This window comes from Diceros bicornis, chromosome 4 (genome assembly GCF_020826845.1).
Source record: "Diceros bicornis minor isolate mBicDic1 chromosome 4, mDicBic1.mat.cur, whole genome shotgun sequence".
Lineage (NCBI taxonomy): Eukaryota > Metazoa > Chordata > Mammalia > Perissodactyla > Rhinocerotidae > Diceros > Diceros bicornis.
In genome coordinates, this window is record NC_080743.1 from 24,777,101 (window position 1) to 24,795,905 (window position 18,805).

Here is an 18,805-nt window from a genome sequence, read left to right on the forward strand (position 1 = left end):
TGGACAGAGGAACTGAATAGACATTTTTGTAAAGGAGACGTCCAGATGGCCAACAGGTACAGTGAAAGGAGCTCAACATCACTAAGCATCAGGGAAATGCAAATCAAAACCACAATGAGACATCACCTCACACCTGTTAGAATGGCTATTATCAAGAAGATGAGATAAGTGTTGATGAAGATGTGGAGAAAAAGGAACCCTTGTGCGCTGTTGGTGGGATTGTAAATTGGTGTGGGCACTGTGGAAAACAGTATGGAGGTTCCTCAAAAAATTAAAAATAGAACTCCAATGTGATCCAGCAATTCTACTTCTGAGTATTTATCCGAAGAAAACAAAAACACTATTTCAAAAAGATATATGCATCCCATGTTCACTACACTATTCACAGTGGCCAAGATACAGAAACAACCTGAGTATCTGTCAGTAGATGAATGGATAAAGAGGATGTGGTATATATGTACAGTAGAATATTATTCAGCCCTGAGAAAGAAGGAAATCCTGTTATTTGCAACAATACGGATGGACCTCGAAGACCTAATGCTAAGTGAAATAAGCCTGACAGAGAAAGACAAATACTGCATGATATCCCTTATATGTGGAATCTTATTTTAAAAAAGTCAAACTCTTAGAAACAGAGAGTAGAAAAGTGGTTGCCAAGGGGTGGGGGAAATAGGGAGAGGCTGGTAAAAAGGTACAGACTTCCGGCTATAAGATGAATAAGGTCTGAGCATCTAATGTGTAACATGGTAACAATAGTTAATATTGTATTGTATAAATAAAATTTGCTTTGAGAATAGAACTTAGACATTCTCACCAGATTTTGTAAGATGATGGATTAACTAGATGGGAGGAATCCTTTCACAAAGTATATGTATATCAAATCATCATGAGATACACTTTAAATATCTTACAGTATTATTTTCAATTATACCTGAAAACAAAAATAGTAGTTATTGGGGCTCTCCCCATGGTGTAGTGGTTAAGTTCATGCACTCCGCCTCGGTGGCCTGGGTTCGTGGGTTTGGATCCTGTGTGTGGACCTACATCACTTGTCAGCCACGCTGTGGTGGAGACCCACATACAAAATAAAGGAAGATTGGCACAGATGTTAGCTCAGGGCTAATCTTCCTCAAGCAAAAAGAAACAAGGAAGATTGGTGGTGGATATTAGCTCAAGGCGAATCTTCCTTGGAAAAAAAAGAAAAAGTAGTTACTGATTTAGTACTTATGACCTAACAAATCAGTACTTTTTGAGGGAAAAAAACACTGAAAAAAGATAGTATTTTTATTTCATTTTTATGTAACCACTTACTAATGGGGTATGTCTACCTATTGTACACTATATAAGTATTCAAAGCTTGGAATCAGACTGGACACTGCACCCTTAATCTCCTCTTCCACATTGATTTTTGTGGAAAAATCAATTGTTGAAAACCCAGTTTAGCAAAGATATGATGTTATCAAAAGGAATATGGTACATTCTAGTGTTGAAACTATGAATTTACCGTGAGCTAGTATTTCTTGTGGTGTCTCAGATTTCACTATATTTTGTTTGAAAAGTTAAAATATCCTCCATTGTCCCAGACTTCCTCACGAATAGTTCGGGAACCTCAGCCTTCTTTGTGCTTCAGTTCTTTTTATGCTGGATGTGTACTGGGTTTTTTAAATTGCAACACAATTTTTAATTTGTTGCTCTCCTTCCTCTCACTTGTAGGGCTGCGTCAATGTCTGTTACCTTTTTCTATTTACTTTCAGTCCTTACAGAGACTTCAGACAAACCATAGAGATTCCTACCACAGAGTTCTCTCTCTGACCCTAGGTTCAGATTTATAATAAGACAAAATGAAACACAAGTTGGAACAGTTTGCCAGTACTGCCAATCAGTACCTATCTCAGATCGTATTGTTCAGCTGTTTTGGTGGTGATTTCACTCCATGTAGAGATTTGTTGCTCATGGAGTTTGGCGTTACCTACAAGCATGCCCTTCCTTTATAGAACTGACCTGCTTCATCTGGAAAATCACCAGCAAACGAGCAGTCACTTGCAGTTTAAATTCTATAAACATTAGTGGCATCTCCTTATGTAGAAGGTACTTTGCTTTTTAGATGTTATATCCCTGCTTTACCTCTCCAAATCACACCAAATGTTAGAGATTAAAGAAAGATGGGGGTTCCATGAAACAGTGTTATGAGTACTGACATAAAATATCTTAATCTGCTCTAGATCATAGACACCCTCCCCCTTAAATTATGGAGAGAGTGATACAGAGAACAATGCAAAGTAACAAAAAGTAAAGAGCTTTATACCTAAAACCTTGGTGAAGAACTCCAAGAAAGCTAGCCTAAGGCTTTGAGATGACCTTCCATCCCAACTCTCAGGTCTTTCTAACATACTTCAGTTTGTTTGAAGCATGGAAAAAAGAAATAGAGGAAAGAGAAATGAGTCAGTATGTGAGTTTTACCTGAGTGGCTATAATAAATAGAAATGTGGTGATTGGACCTCCTCTCATCCAGAGAATGATATAATCTTACCATTTTAGCAGTGTGAAAGTGTAAGAACTTTTAACAAGTACTAATTCTATCCTCAGCATCTATACCCCTGGCATCTGCCTGATCCGTAACAAGTCTTCATCCCTGGGACAGTGGAAAAAGATAGGAGAAAGTAGACCTTTCCTCCTCTAGTCTAAAACAATGTAGTCTAAATTATCAGTCCCTGGTTCAGTTATTCATTCAGTTTATTTCCCAAAAGAACTTTTTCCAAAATACTTAAACTTTTAACTTGAGTAGAATATTATAGTGTTACTATCCACCCTATCTGTATGCCATTTGCTGATCTTAAAATAATTATACTCTACTTATATCTCCCCTTTCATAACAAGTATTCTCTCCCATAGTAACTATGTATCAGAGAGAAGAAATGAGGTAGGAGGCCCTGGGCTCACATCCTCACTGCCATAGGTATCTTTTTCTAGTCCTTTTCCTGATTGGCTATGAGACCTTCTGGCACATTGTGTCTCGACTCATTTTTTTTCATGTTCTATTTTTATAAGTGTTTTCTGTGTTCATTTGCATTAACTAATTTTATTATTTAAAGTCAAAAGATTTTTTATTATGTATACTAGGAGTTTACGTAGTAAGATGCATAAATTCATAAATTGAAAGTTGTTATGTGAAAGAAGTAATTTATTACTTTCTTGAGCCTAAAGGGAAAAACATTTATCTGTTTTTGTGGATGGTCTGCAAAATCCTGAAAAACAAAATAATGGGGAAGTCTGGTGCTTTATAATTAAAATGTATGGAGATTATAACATATATGTAGAAGTTGGTTTATGGCTTGACCTTACAAACTGTGTTCCACAAGTGCATTTAGTCATTGATTTTTAAAACCTTAAGTATGTTTTTTCACCTGAGTGTTATTTTAATGACTACAGAATATTCCCTCATGGATATGGTATAATTTACTAAACCTGTCCCTGGTTTTTGGACATTTAAGTTCTTGCTAATTTGCTATTTTTTTTTTGATGTTGATTTATTATGAACATCTTTCTGTATAAAACTTAGTCTGAATTTCCCTTTTCCTCCCTACCTATGCAAGCCCCTGCTATCACAGGTCCTATTGCCTGGCGATATTCTTTTGAAGACAAGATGGCCTAATATTCTTAAAGTGCTTATTAGGACAATGTGTGGCACATTGTAAGTGCAGAATAAAAGCTATTTGCAAACCTTTCCCTGACTCTACGTTGAGACAAGGAAGTAAGAAGGTTTGAAATGGGTTCTTTGAGGCAAGCAGTGAGGTCTTTTAGCAGTAGCACAGCAAGTGATTCCAAGTGGAGGAGGAAAATCCAAAAGATGAAGCTATGAGATGGAAGACAGTTTCTGTGGTCATTCATCTGTATTGGTTGTTCTCAGTTGTGTATTCTTTACATAAAAGGAATACCTTAACTGGAGACCATTGGAATATAAATTTCTTCCTTTGAGTTAAAATGTATAAGTTTCTTAAGTAATGTATAACAGAGAAATGTTACAAAATACTCTTTAAAATAGTGTGACCATTGTGTGTGTTATCTTTGTTTATTGTATTTGTATTTTATATTTTTTGTGATATTTTATTCAAGTGTGTGTCCAATGATGTCTTCTGTTTTCTTTATTTTTTTTTTAAATTATCCTAGTCACGTGAACTGGAAATTTCAGTTTATTGGCGTGATTGGAGATCTCTGTGTGCTGTAAAATTTCTGAGGTTAGAAGATTTTTTAGACAACCAACGACATGGCATGTGTCTCTATTTGGAACCGCAGGGTACTTTATTTGCAGAGGTAATAAATGTATTTTATTAAATGTGCATAACTACAACTGATATTATATATGTAGGCAGCATTATGTAGAAGTGGAAAGAGTATTAGGCTGAATGACAGACAACTTGAATTCTTAGCTCAACTCTACCACCGAATAGGTATATTACCTTGAGACAAATCATTTACCCTCTCTAGGTCTATTTTCTCGTCTAGAAAAGGGGGGTTGGACTAAATTAGATATAGCTAAGATTCTCTTAGGTTTTCAAAACTTATAAGTTTAGTGAATTTCATGAATCATAATTCCAATGCTATATTCATGTCAACTTGAATTTTCTTCACTGCAGGTTACCTTTTTTAATCCAGTTATTGAGAGAAGACCAAAACTCCAAAGACAAAAGAAAATTTTTTCAAAACAACAAGGTAATTACTAAGAAATCGAATACAAACTGTTTTGGTTTTTTGTTTTTTTTGCTGAGGAAGATTCGCCCTCAGCTAACATCTGTGCCAGTCTTCCTCTATTTTGTATGTGGGTCACCGCCACAGCATGACCTGATTAGTGGTATAGGTTTGCACCCAGGATCCAAACCCATGAACCTGGGCCGCTGAAGCGGAGCGTGCTGAACTTAACCACTGTGCCACTGGGCCGGTGTTTTCTTAAATATAGAAAATCTACATACTATTTAAAAAGTGATGTCCATCTTTGTTTTTTGTTTCTTTTTATTTGTTCATTCATTTCTAACATTTTATTAAGGAACATTTCAAACATCTCCATAAGTAGAAAGACGAGTGCAATGTACCATCACTCAGTTTCAACAACAGTCCTCTAATGGCCAATTTTGTTTCCTCTGTATCCTGTCCACTCACTACTTCCTCAGATTACTTGAAGCAAACACAGACATTATATCGGTTCATCCATAAATATTACAGTTAGTATCTCTAAAAAATAAGAATTCTTTGATAAACCTTAACCACATATCATTACTAGACTTAAAACAATTTCTACCTATTTATTTTTAAAACTATTGCTATTTTGTGCTAGTCTTTAATAACAAATAGTTACGAACTGTTTTCTTAAGTGACAAATTTTATTTGTTCTTCATAAATTACAAACCAATGAATATGAATTTTTAAATTACAGCTTTTGGTAATATATTTAAAAATTACTTGTTCTATATTCTTTATTCACCATATCCTCAGGCAAAACGTTTCTCAGAGCTCCTCAAATGAATATTAATATTGCCACTTGGGGACGACTAGTAAGAAGAGCTATTCCTACAGTAAATCATTCTGGCACCTTCAGCCCTCAAGCTCCTGTGCCTGCTGCAGTGCCAGTGGTTGATGTACGCATCCCTGAGCTAGCACCTCCAGCTAGGTATGTGCCTAAGATTTTTAAGCATCACTTTTATAAAATAGTTATTTTATAAAATATTGTGACATTCATACATATTGATTACGGTGGGTCTATTAAAAGTCTCATTTTTCTCAAATAGTATTTTGAAATCAGTGCTCTCCTTACTTTTAAAAACTAAAATTGTTTGCTTTGATTTTAAAGCTATTTAAAATATATACTTTTGATTACTGTTTTTGGTGAATTACTTTATCTTCTATAAGTGATTCTACAGTAACCAAATTGGACTTTGATCTTGAACCTGAACCTCCTCCGGCCCCACCACGTGATTCTCCCCTTGGAGAAATAGATGAATCTGCTGGATTAAGAGATTTGGATACACCAGGACAGGCAAGGCACTTTAAATCTGTGTAATTCCTTTTTACCAAATGAATTACTGGTAATAGCATCATAGTGAATGGAGTGTACAATTCAACTAAAAATTACCTATGTGAACTGTGTATTTATGTTTCTTGTGAATGAACTTTTCTCAATTAGACTAAATTAGACCAAGTTGACAGGAGATGACCAACTTAATGTTTGCATGCCATTGTCATTAGCGTCTGGATGCTCATGGGCCAGTAGATATGGAATAGGCTGCCTAAACTAGTAGGAGCATAGGAGGATGGTTGATATTAGATGACATATTGCCAACACTCTTCATCTTCTAACTTGATTAACATGATTTCTGAATATGCATTGAAGATGATAATGACATGTTAGTTTGTCACATTTTTTAAGTAAGTGTAATATAGAATTAATAACTGTAAGAATGAATATCCAATATCTGAATTTTACTTTTGTCACCAGTATTTATATTTTGTTTTTACTTTTTCTCTTTGACTTTATCCTTACCAAATAAATTGTTTTCTGAATGTTTCTATGATATAACGAGTATTTAATATTTTACAGGATTCAGAAACTATTTTTGATATTGAGAATGACAGAAATAGTATGCTACCAAAATCTCAATCTGAATATGAGCCTGATATTGCTCCATCAGGCCTAGAATATAGTGGTATTCGAGAACTTGAGGACAGAAGGTAAAAAATATATATACAGCTTTGCTACTACATGTTTGGTCCCATACTTGTGCCTTATTTTTGATTGAAATTACTGTTTTCAGATCTCAACAAATGTTTCAGTTTAATCTACAAGACTTCAGATGTTGTGCTGTCTTGGGTAGAGGACATTTTGGAAAGGTAATCTTTTAAATTTTTTTGGAATACCTACAAAAGTAATAACTCAAATGGAAAATAATTATTTTAATCTCATTTCAGGTGCTTTTGGCTGAATATAAACACACAAATGAGATGTTTGCTATAAAAGCCTTAAAGAAAGGAGACATCGTAGCTCGAGATGAAGTAGACAGGTTAGTTTTGTAAAAATGAATTTGTTTATTTTCCTGTAACTTATTATGAAAATTGATGTGTATGTTGCAACAGCAAAACCTTCTATTTTTGTAATAATATGTAAAGAAACTAAATTAATGTGTCTACACTTGACATAAGGTAGTCATTAATTAAATATTGTTTTTCTTTCTAGACCCCTCCTTCTTCCCCTTATTCCCCTTCTTATGACAATTTACTGGTTAGTGGATACCAGGGAAAGATGGTAAAATGTTTAATTCTATTAAGTTTTTTAATACTTGGAGATATTAAAGTGTTTATATGGAATAGGAACTGTTATTCATCTGCGGTTGGGTAAGGCTATTTCCCATTTCATCTTATGGAAGTAATATATCATTTACAGATAATGTGCGGTTAACTGAATGGTTAATATTTTCTGCTTTTTAAAATGCACCTATGTCTATTTTTTTTTCCTATTTTTCTTTAAAATGATACTTTTTGACCATAGCATCTTACCTTTCTGGATTTAATAAATGTAAATTGATATGGATTCATCTTTATATAGAATTATTAAAATGCAAGGACTTCGGGGATAATATTGTAATTAGATTAGAAAATGTACTTTAAAAAGACTATCTTAAATTAATAGAGTGATTAAATATGGAAATTATTGTATAAAAATGGCATATTTATTACAGATAGATTTGATATTTAGAAGTAGTATTTTTCTTAAACCACTAGGAAGCATCAATTGATATTAGTGAAAGACAGCCCTGTATAATGAAAAGAGCCGGGGACTATGAGTGAAAAGACTGACTTTTCTAGTCCTGATTATTCCCTCTTAATTAATGATTTGACCACGGGGCAATTCACTGAACATCTTTGAGCCTCAGTTAACCCACATATTTTAAAAATATATTTTTTGGTAATACTTGCCTTACTGAACTGTGTTAAGTGCCATATGGATATATCCGATTGCTACTTCTATTGTTTTTTCCATCATAGAGAAGTTTTTAAAATTAGGATAGATCATAAAAGATGAGAGGTTTTTTTACGTAAAAAAATCTTTTCCATTTGGATTTGCCTATTTATTTTTTACCTGTTTCTCATACTCCTCAATTACATCAGAATAAACTCTTTCTTGATAACTAAAACTGCTCAAAATTTTGCTGAGTATTTATGAAACATTCTGAACACCATATTATATGCTTACAACTATATTTTTATGTTACAGAAGTAGTTGGTTAAAGCAAACCTTTAATCGCACTTGGTCTATTTTTTAATTGCGATAATAGTGGGGTCAAGTGTTTTTCTTTTTTGGAAGACTATTTGCTTTATTCCAGTTCTGTAAAGGGTAAATTCACTTGTGTCCTAAAATAATAGGAAACTGGTACTACCTCTGTTAATCCTGGTGGTTTATACAGCTTTCTGCTACATTGTTAGTACTTTGAGCCAAGTCTCTATAGGAAAAACCTTTCTAATTAAATCTAGACAGAATAATACTATTATTAAAGAAGAATGCTCAGATCAGAGGATGGAGTTTCAGCCAGAACCTACGCCATTACCCCTAATGAAAATTAATCCAGCCTTGGTGAACAGTTAATGAGGGATCTATATCTAACTTCAGTTATAAATCCGTGTATTCTGTAACATGGAAATAAAATAATCTCCAGTAGAACTGGTACAAAAACAGAGAAATGGAAAATTCAGAGTGAGAAATAAAATTCACTCTTAGAGAAATTTGAGGAAGGCAGCAAAAAAGGAGCAATTGAAAAAATTAATTTAGAAAATAAAAAGACCATATTTTTTAAAGTAATATATATTTGTTACTTGCAAGGCTGAATAGTAAACAACTCAAACAATTATAATTAAGCAGAATCCTTTATATTCACTTCCTAGCTCATCCTTTTAATAGATCCATAGAATTAGATGTTATTACATAATAGTGGTTTATTTTTTTAATACATGTTTCTAAAATAGTTGATGGTTCTTAATGGCAGTTTTTGTTTCTAAATTTTTTTTTTCTAGTCTGGATTTTATTTTACTTAGAAAACTGCTTTTTTTTAATAGATCATAGGAAATTCCAAATCAGCCTCTTTTTAAATGAGCACAAGTTATGGACTAACTCAAAGTAATATAATTTATATACAAGATCACATTCTCCACCTACCATTAGTAGAACATTCTCTTTGAATCTCATGTTCCCCAACTCCCACATAAGAATGTTAAATTTATTTTATTGTAATACCTCCTCTCTTAGCTTCTTTTTCTTACCAGGTTATATTTCAAGACAACAGAATAGGTTTGGAAGTGTATTTTTGCCATTGTAGAACAAAAGCACAGCTAACTAGATTATACACGTATAGGATACAATCCTAAGATCTTAGCCTTATTAATGATGTGGTTTTCCACTGACCGAAATAACTATTTATACAAGTTTTTTAAGTTCCTAGAATGTCTGATAATGTACTGAACTCTGAAGGAAATGCACAAAATGTTAGGATGGAACTAGTCACTTAGGGAAGTAAGACATAAATACAGTAGTTATATAAACAAAAGAGGCTAGATATGTTTGAGTTTAAAATAAATAATACAGACAATAGCAACTCATAGAAAGGGAAATATCATGGTGTACTGATGGATTTAGGTAAGGGCTTATAAAGGAGATTGGATTTGTGCTAGTCTTTGGCAGATGGAAGATATTTGGAAATATAGAGAGAAGAGAAATGACAATTTAGAGGGAAATGTTCTAGACAGGAATGAATGCAAAGTTTGAGATTTTGAATAAGCTTGGATTGTTTGAATAAGGTTGGATTGTTTCATGAACTTTTAAGGAGAATATTCAATAAGGATGGGAAAAGTTAAAGATTTATGGAGTAGCCTTTTGGTGTACTGTAAAATACTTAAAATTATTGTGACAATTTGGGTCTATAAAGAGCTGGCCTCCTTTACCTAATAGTCCCAAGACATCTATCTAGTCCTCATCAGTATTGCCAGTCCTCATCAAAGAATTCCTATGAATGACATTAAAACCATTTTAAGAGGTATTCTGATCAGTGATTCTCAATCTTTCACACGGTGTACATGTTTAACGTATGTCTAACCTAATACCTATCCAGTTGAGAATTAATGATTCACTCATAAGTTCACCCATCATGAATTAGTAATTCACCCATAAATATAAGCCATAGACCATGAAAAGACTGTGTTTGTCGTCTACTTGAGCCCAAAACATCTTATCAGTTTGTCTTATTACATTATCAAAAATTTAGATTGACTTAGTAAATCACATGTTTTAGAGTCCATCTTATAGATCTTGGCCAATAGGACATTATTTTCCGATAAATTTAAATGGTGACAAAAATCAAAGCTGTTAACTTTCTTTCTAATCTTCTATGAATTTATTTTTAATAATGACAATTTGTAGTAACAATCAGAAACCTTGCCAAATATATGTAGACCTAAGCTTAAAGCTTTAAAAACAATTACAGTGGGGCTTTCTGTTTCTGAGTATGTATAAAATTATAAACAGATTGTGTGAAATCAGAGGGTAAGAGTTCATCTAGAATGTGACCATATTAAATTGAGTTTAAACACTATTTCATAATAGCTGCATTTACTGTCAGTATTTAAAACTGAATAGGTGTTTTAGTTCATAATCCAGAAAACAACTATATTAATACAGCATTAAAAATTCCACGTTCCTTCTACACAACAGGAATGCTCTTAAATGTTTTCAAAATTCTGTTTGATTTTGTTGAGTCATAGCAATGTTATCTGGATATGCAAATAAATACTTCATCTTTAAAATTATCTTTTTAAAATTAACTCTTTCTTAAAAGACCTAAAGGAAAAGAGAATGGGTCTGCCTTTCTTTAATATCGGGATTTTAGTTTGGCATTTTGAAATCATCAGAAACAACAACAACAAAAATCTAAGCCATTTTTAAATTTTAAAACCAAAGCATTATTAATGCTTTTAAACAAACATTAATGTCAATTTTTGGTTCCAGTCTCAAAAACAAGAAAAAGTGCCTATTTTGTATTAGAAACATAAATATAATCTAATTGTTAATAAAATGTGTCTATTCGTATCCTTATTTTGATCAGGTGCTTAAAATAAGTTAATTCCAGGTTGTATTTGAATAATATATGACCTGGCTTTCTTCTACTTTGAGATTTAAGTCAGGTTGGTTTACTGAATATTTTCAGGGAAAGGAAGAGTTGTATTTTTTGCTATTTAGGCAAAATTAATGTTCCCGAGTCAGTAAGCTTAGCCACTGTTCTTTAGCAACTTGTAAGAGTTCTTAGAGAGGAAACCTGTGATTGTTATAGATTTTACAGAGAAATTATATCACTCTCATGGAGCTTCCTTGAAGCATGTTATAGAATTCTCCATGTAGCCTCTTTATTTTCCAGTCAGACTTCTAAATTAAAATCTTATGCAATACATCTTTACCTCTAAACGTCATATATTATAATGATAAAATATTTGAATACTGTAGCTTATAAATTATAAATACTGTCCTTGAAATTACCTTAGTCACAAACTTTGTATTTTTAAAATTATGTTTTAGGTAGCTAAATTCTTTGACCAATTCCTAAGTTTTCACAATTCACCCCTAATTAAGACTTTTTTATTAATTATAACCACTAGCTATATGTGTGTTACTCTGATACTATCTGTGTGAACACTGTAATCTTTATGTCACACTAATCAGATATTTTAGTTTTCATTGATATATTTCAATTAAAGTTATATATATGAAGTAGACCAAATTTTTCAAAGCATTCATAGCAAAACTAAAACATTTTATGGTTTTAAAGTTACAGTAGTTAAGAACTTTGCTTATTTTAGAGTTTAGTAATTTTAAGGAATGTTATTTCCATCTAGAACTTAAAAAAACATCTATTGATTTTTTAAATGTTTTCTCTTATAGTTTGATGTGTGAAAAAAGAATTTTTGAAACTGTGAACAGTGTAAGGCATCCCTTTTTGGTGAACCTTTTTGCATGTTTCCAAACCAAAGAGCATGTTTGCTTTGTAATGGAATATGCTGCCGGTGGGGACCTAATGATGCACATTCATACTGATGTCTTTTCTGAACCAAGAGCTGTGTGAGTATGCTTTAGACATTTCTCTGATTTCTTTCATGACTGATTTCTTTCAGGAGAGGAACAAAGCTCTTTAGATTTTTTTTTCCAAATGGAAAATAGGTCTGTGCCAGGAGTTTAGAACCCGTTACTTGCCTTTTTGCTATATATAAATATATCTATTTTACTCTGTTACCCATGTTGAAAATTTCATAGATTACCCTAAATCACAGTTGATAATTTAGATACACAATGTAGGTTAATTTTAGTAAAATTTCTTCTTTTTTTCTATATTTTCTTCCTAGGTAATGCCATCTAGGACCATGGCTTTATATGCTAACTATACTCAAAGTACATTGTTAAGTGAAAACACTTGTATCATATATTTGTATGAAATATTTGCATTTGCATTTTAAAGGATAATTTAAAAGAAGATATGTTAAGTATTCGCTTGCATGTGCTTCCGATATCTCTGAAAGAATATAAAAGAAATTGGTCTATGTATTGCCTCCAATGAAAGATGTAGAAAGCATACTTTCACTATAACCCTTTTTGTTGTTTTTTAATTCAATATTTTATGAAGGTTTTGCTTATTCAAATGAGTAAAAATAAATAATAGCAAATATTTGAGATTAAATATACATATATATTTTTCCCCCTATCATTATACCAGTTTTATAGCTCTTAAGTGGTGGAGCTAGGATTTGAACCTAGGAAAGGGCTCTTAATAGCTACACCCTACCTGCTAGTGTTTACCAAATTTAAATCTCCAGCCCTAACTTCTTCCCTAAACTTCCAACGCTAATAACATTCAGCAGCCGACTTGAATTTTCCCTTTGTGAGTCTAGTATTTGTCATTTAGCTTCTCAAACTGAACTACTGATTTTTCCCATTTTCCCCAGCCTCACCCACCACTCCACAGACCTTACTGTCTTCTAGTCTTCCCCATCGAACGGCAGTACCATCTACCAGTTGTTCAAGCCAAAACACAGGGAGTCATTCTTAATCCTCTTTTTCCCTCACATGCAACATCCAGATTATTGGCAAGTCTAATCAATTCTACCTCTAAAACATATCCCAAATCATAAAAATCATAAACCAATAGTAAACCTTTATTGGGTTTATTCTTGAATTTTCATCACTTATCTATATTCTGATGAAATAGCAACTGACATTTGTATAGTATTTTCACTTTCACTCTTGTATTTGATTCTCATCATAATCATTACAGGTACATGGAGTAGATAGTACTACTGTCATACCTTCAAGTTTCAGATGAAGAAATAGGGAGTTAGTTCTAATGGATAGTGAAGCTTTCAAAGAAGCAGCAAAAGCCAGAAAGTAGTAGAAGGCTACTAATAATTCATTCCTTGAATATTTAAATATTAAAAACAGGGCATCTAGACTATGCCTAGCCCTGTGCTAACTGCCATGCAAATTTGTTTGTTTTTGTTTCATTACACCCTTTTTTTTTTTTAAAGAAATATAAAATCCAGTCTGCCTTAAGGAACTTTTATTTTTTCTGAGGATATAAAATCATATACAAATAAAACAGTTAAGCCCAGTAAAATACAAGAATAAAATGCTACATTGCACTACTTCAGATCTGAAGTACCTCCCCCTGATCATTCAGATCTAACCTCAAATGTTATTTCTTTAAAGATCCTTTCCTGAGTTCCCTATCTAAAATACCACTATATCACTAACATCCAAATCATGTCACTCTATTCTATTTTCTATTTTATTTTCTCCATAGTACTTTATTTCTACCTGAAATCATCTTATTTATTTATTTTTACGTTTATATTGTCTGTCTCACTTCACTAAAAGGGAGAAGCAAGGACTATGTCTATTCTGTGTACTAGTGGGACGTGTAGAAGGGTGGCACATACTAGGTGATCAGTGAATTTTTATTGACTGAGACTATGGAATCAAAATTAGTTTGATTTCTGGCTTTGCTGTTTTCTAGCTATAGACAAATTAATTACTCTCTCCAAGATCTTCATTTTTCTTCTTCTGTAAAATATTTATCTTAAAGCCTTGATTTAAAGATTAAATAAGCTGATGAATAAAAATATCTAACACAGTACCTGACACACAGTAAAAATTCAGTGAAATACATTTTTTAAACAGTATACCCAGTTATTTGTTGAATATCTTTATGTCAATCTGTTTACAAAGAATGAAACAAAAGAGAAATCAAGGTATTTTTATAATTGTTACAATATTGTTTTGCCACCAAAATAAGTTTGCTAAAAACTGTAACTACCCTAAGCAATTCTAGAATTGCATTTATTTTAAAGGACTTCAGGTAAATCTTTTAAACTTCTGATAAGTGATTATATAAGGTCTAGTGTGTAATCAAATAAGTATTTCTAAGTAGCTGCATTTTAAAATTCTCCCGAATTATGGTCTCATTTTTGTAAAAATAAGTAAACACAAAACATAGCTATATTATCTACATGTGCATGTAAATGCACTCTAAAAGTTTGAAGAACATTCACCAAATTGACAAGAATAGTTACCTCTATGAATGATAGTGGCATTAGGGTGAAATGGATAGAGGGATAAATGAAATATTGTACTTTGAGGCAAGAGTATTATGTGTGTATTTTTTAGAGAAAATATCCATGTATTGTATAATTAAGAACTGATTCTCCTAAGTGTCTCCTTATAGGCTATTCTATACTAAAGACAGATCTGCATTTTTAAATTCATTGATTCATTTATTACCTGTCTCCTAATTCAATAAGGCTATCGTGTGTCAGCCATTATGCTAAGTATTGAGGATAAATGCTGAAAAAGACAAACATGGGGCTGGCCCCGTGGCTTAGCAGTTAAGTGCGTGCTCCGCTGCTGGCGGACCGGGTTCGGATCCCGGGCGCGCACCGACGCACCGCTTCTCCGGCCATTGTGAGGCCGCGTCCCACATACAGCAACTAGAAGGATGTGCAACTATGATATACAACTATCTACTGGGGCTTGGGGGGCGGGGGGAAAGGAGGAGGATTGGTGATAGATGTTAGCTCAGAGCTGGTCTTCCTCAGCAAAAAAAGAGGAGGATTAGCATGGATGTTAGCTCAGGGCTGATCTTCCTCACAAAAAAAAAAAAAAAAAGACAAACATGGTCCTATCCCTCGAGAGTTAGTATTCTAGCTGGGCTCAAGTTTTCCTACCATCCAAACCCCTTTATCCAATTTCTAGACCTCTTTACCTCCCCCAAGGCAATTCAAAGTCAACATGCCTAAAGCCAAGCTCATTTTCCCCACAAAACTTCAGCTACTTCTATATTTCTTTGCCTATTCATTACACATTGAGAGTCATCTTAAGCTTTTCCCTCTCCTTCATTCTCTATAGCTGTTGAGACACCAAGTCCTGCCTGCTAGTTTTAAAGTTTCTCTTGAATCCCTCTCTTCCTCTCTTTGTTGCCACTACATTGGAGGTTCTCATGATCTTTCATCTGTACTCTCACAATAGCTTTATCTGTTCTTTTTCCCTCTGGATATCTAACTACTTCTACTCCAATCTTCATACCACTATTCGACAAATCTCTCTAACATAAATCTGATCATTCTGCCCTGAATAAAATGGTTTGATTCTCTATCGCTAAGAGAAGAGATTTCAGGATCCATTTAAGGTCCTTCACAACTTGACCCCAGGCTGTCTTTTCAGCCTCATCTCTCACTGCCTCTTCCCCATCCTTTACTTCAGCCACAACAAACTTATTATTGGTTGTCAAACATGTTATGCCTTTTACACCTCTATTCCTTTCCCTCTTAGGGGAATGCCCTATATTTCCCCCATGAAAGATCTACCTTTCACATTATCCTTTTGCTTTTATGGCATATTGTAATTTCTCCTACAGAACCAAATCAAATGTCTACTCTAAGGACTTCAGTGACTTCACCAGGCAAATGGCTTCCATTGTAGAGATTGTATTTTTCTTATTTTTTAGTTTCACTCCCAATGTTTAGCACATAGCTTACTATGTCTGGCACATAGTAAAGACTAAGTAAGTATTTGTGAAAATGGTCAACTACCAAATTCTGCTTTGAAGCATAAAATTATAACTGGGATTCAGGAGCACTGGAATTTATTAAACTTCTTTTGATTTAATTCTTTTCAAACAGATTTTATGCTGCATGTGTAGTTCTTGGGTTGCAATATTTACATGAACACAAAATTGTTTATAGGTAAGTAAAATTTTGATACTTCTTGTTGGCTTACTTTGGTGTGAATTAGAGTTAAAGAAAATTAAGAAGGATATTTTATGTTTAACCAGCTTCTTAATTTTCTCTTTCATATGAAGTGACCTCTAAAAAAATTAAACTCCAATTTTGAAAGATATAGTTAACATAATAATGATATGATGAACCTCTTTGTTCCTGATCCTCTGCCCATTACCTAATTAGAAGAATCATTTTATAAGTAGGCCTCTCTTAACACAATTCACCAACAATGTTCATCCTAGTGAATATTTTACGTTCAACTAATCTACTGCAGGAAACTTCTATAGACCAATACTACTCAAAATTTGTCCATGATAAGTAAGATAAGTAACTTGTGCCAGAGTGTGAAACATCACCCTGCTTTCTTCATTAAGTCTTGCTGTCAACTAAACGGTATACTTGGTAACATAGCTGATTTATGTACTGGCACAAGTTCCTTATCAAATTGCAGACCAGTAACAAATAGTTCATAGCCCAGCAGCTAGTCTGTGGGTGACACTTTGAATAGCATTGCCCTAGACCAGATAAATTATGGGCAGTCCAGGCAGAATTAGGAGATTATAAACATCAGTTTATTCAAACTTCTAACAGTGTTTCCAAGATAAGCATTTCCTCGTGGTCCTATTTTATTCAAACGATAAAACATTTTCAACTTATTTGGAATCAATTAGTATAGATAGCTTTCTCTTTATTTTGAATTATTCTTTTAGAAGGTTAAACCTGCCCCCCCAATACCTTATTTTTACTGTTGTCTTGACAGTTCTTTCTTATGGATGGCGTGTAGGCAAACTTCAGACTTAGTCCACGCCAGATTATCACAAATAACAAATTAATAAAACCGTTAAAGATACCTGAACTCCTTCCATGCTTTAGACGTATATTTAAATAGATAAAACATTCCTCTTTTGAATACATACAGGGGGAAAGTTATTCAGAAACTATATTATGTAGAGTAATAAACTTGCCAAAAGAAAGAAAAATGAACGATTGGAATATAGCATCTAAATCTCAAATCATACCTTGAAAAACTCATTTTAAGTAAAGCGAAAGTATGACTTCTATTGAGATGAGTTTTTTACTACATTGTCTACTGATTTTATTGATTTTTTTTTCATTTTGCTTTTTCTTTATTCTGAACAGAGATTTGAAATTGGATAACTTATTGCTAGATACAGAGGGCTTTGTGAAAATTGCTGATTTTGGTCTTTGCAAAGAAGGTAATTGAATATTTTTAAGTTCCTTTTCTAATAGCTTACTATTCCTTTGTACTTTGGTAGTTTTCAAGTTTGTCTATGGAAAGCAAAATGTATTTTTAACTTTAAATTATTTTTTATTAAGACATTACAGGTTCATACAATCTAATTATCACATTATTAAAAATTTATTCTGTGGATATGAATAAAGTTAGGTTTTCAGAAATCATAGTATAAAACTAAGATTCTCTTTGTATGATTAATAATTCTGTCACTACTCTAAGAAAGCATTGGTTAAGCACGAAATTTTCACTTTGCTGGGACTGTCCAGAGTAAATTACTTAGGCCTAATAACTTCTCTCCAGCTTCTTAAAACTTTTAACATTTTTAAATAGGAAAAAATATATACATATACTTCAAGAATCCTTTCTGTGTATTTAAAAGTAAAAAAATAAGTAAAACAGGAAAATTTGAGGTAGCGTAAGAAAATATAAAGAGCATGGACTTAAGCACCTACCCAGTCCTAGGTTTGAATCCTGGCTCTGCCATTTATTTGCTGTGTGTCTTTGAACAAGTTACTTTTAACCTTATTGAGTCTGTTTCCTCAACTATAAAAATGGATATAATCTTTCTTGTTTAGTATTATGAGAATTGGAGATAAGTCTGTGGCACAGTGCCTAAAATATATTAACTAGGTACAGGCATACCTTGGAGATATTGCAGGTTTGGTTCCAGACCAGTGCGATAAAGCGAACATCGCAATAAAGCAAGTCACATGAATTTTTTGGTTTTACATTGTATGTAAAAGTTATGTTTACACTATACTGTAGTCTGTTGAATGAACAATAGCATTGTGTCTAAAACAATGTACATACCTTAATTAAAAAATATTATATTGCTAAAAAATGCTCACCATCATCTGAGCCTTCAGTGAGTTGTAATCTTTTTTGCTGGTGGAGGGTCTTGCCTCAGTGTTGATGGCTGCTGACTGATCAGGGTGGTGGTTGCTGAAGGTTGGGGTGGCTGTAGCAATTTCTTAAGACAGTGATGAAGTTTGCCGTATCGATTGACTCTTCCTTTCACAAACAATTTCTTGTAGCATGCGATGCTCTGTGATAGCATTTTATCCACAGTAGAACTTCTTTCAAAATTGGAGTCAGTCCTCTCAAACCCTGCTGCTGCTTTATCAACTAAGTTTATGTCATATTCTAAATCCTTAGTTGTTATTACAACAGTCTTCACAGCATCTTCACCAGGAGTAGATT

The 18,805-nt window shown here is 33.2% G+C and overlaps 1 protein-coding gene across 1 annotated transcript in view; it reads left to right on the forward strand.

Moving 5' to 3' along the window:
* The window catches only part of PKN2 (protein kinase N2), a 131,137-nt gene that overhangs the window by 100,605 nt on the left and 11,727 nt on the right, over positions 1–18,805 (forward strand). The window contains exons 9-18 of the mRNA XM_058538443.1: positions 4,168–4,311; positions 4,635–4,710; positions 5,488–5,662; positions 5,902–6,028; positions 6,590–6,720; positions 6,804–6,879; positions 6,958–7,049; positions 11,966–12,142; positions 16,249–16,311; positions 17,488–17,564. Coding sequence (XP_058394426.1) covers positions 4,168–4,311; positions 4,635–4,710; positions 5,488–5,662; positions 5,902–6,028; positions 6,590–6,720; positions 6,804–6,879; positions 6,958–7,049; positions 11,966–12,142; positions 16,249–16,311; positions 17,488–17,564 — 1,138 coding nt within the window. The remainder of the gene's footprint in view (positions 1–4,167; positions 4,312–4,634; positions 4,711–5,487; positions 5,663–5,901; positions 6,029–6,589; positions 6,721–6,803; positions 6,880–6,957; positions 7,050–11,965; positions 12,143–16,248; positions 16,312–17,487; positions 17,565–18,805) is intronic.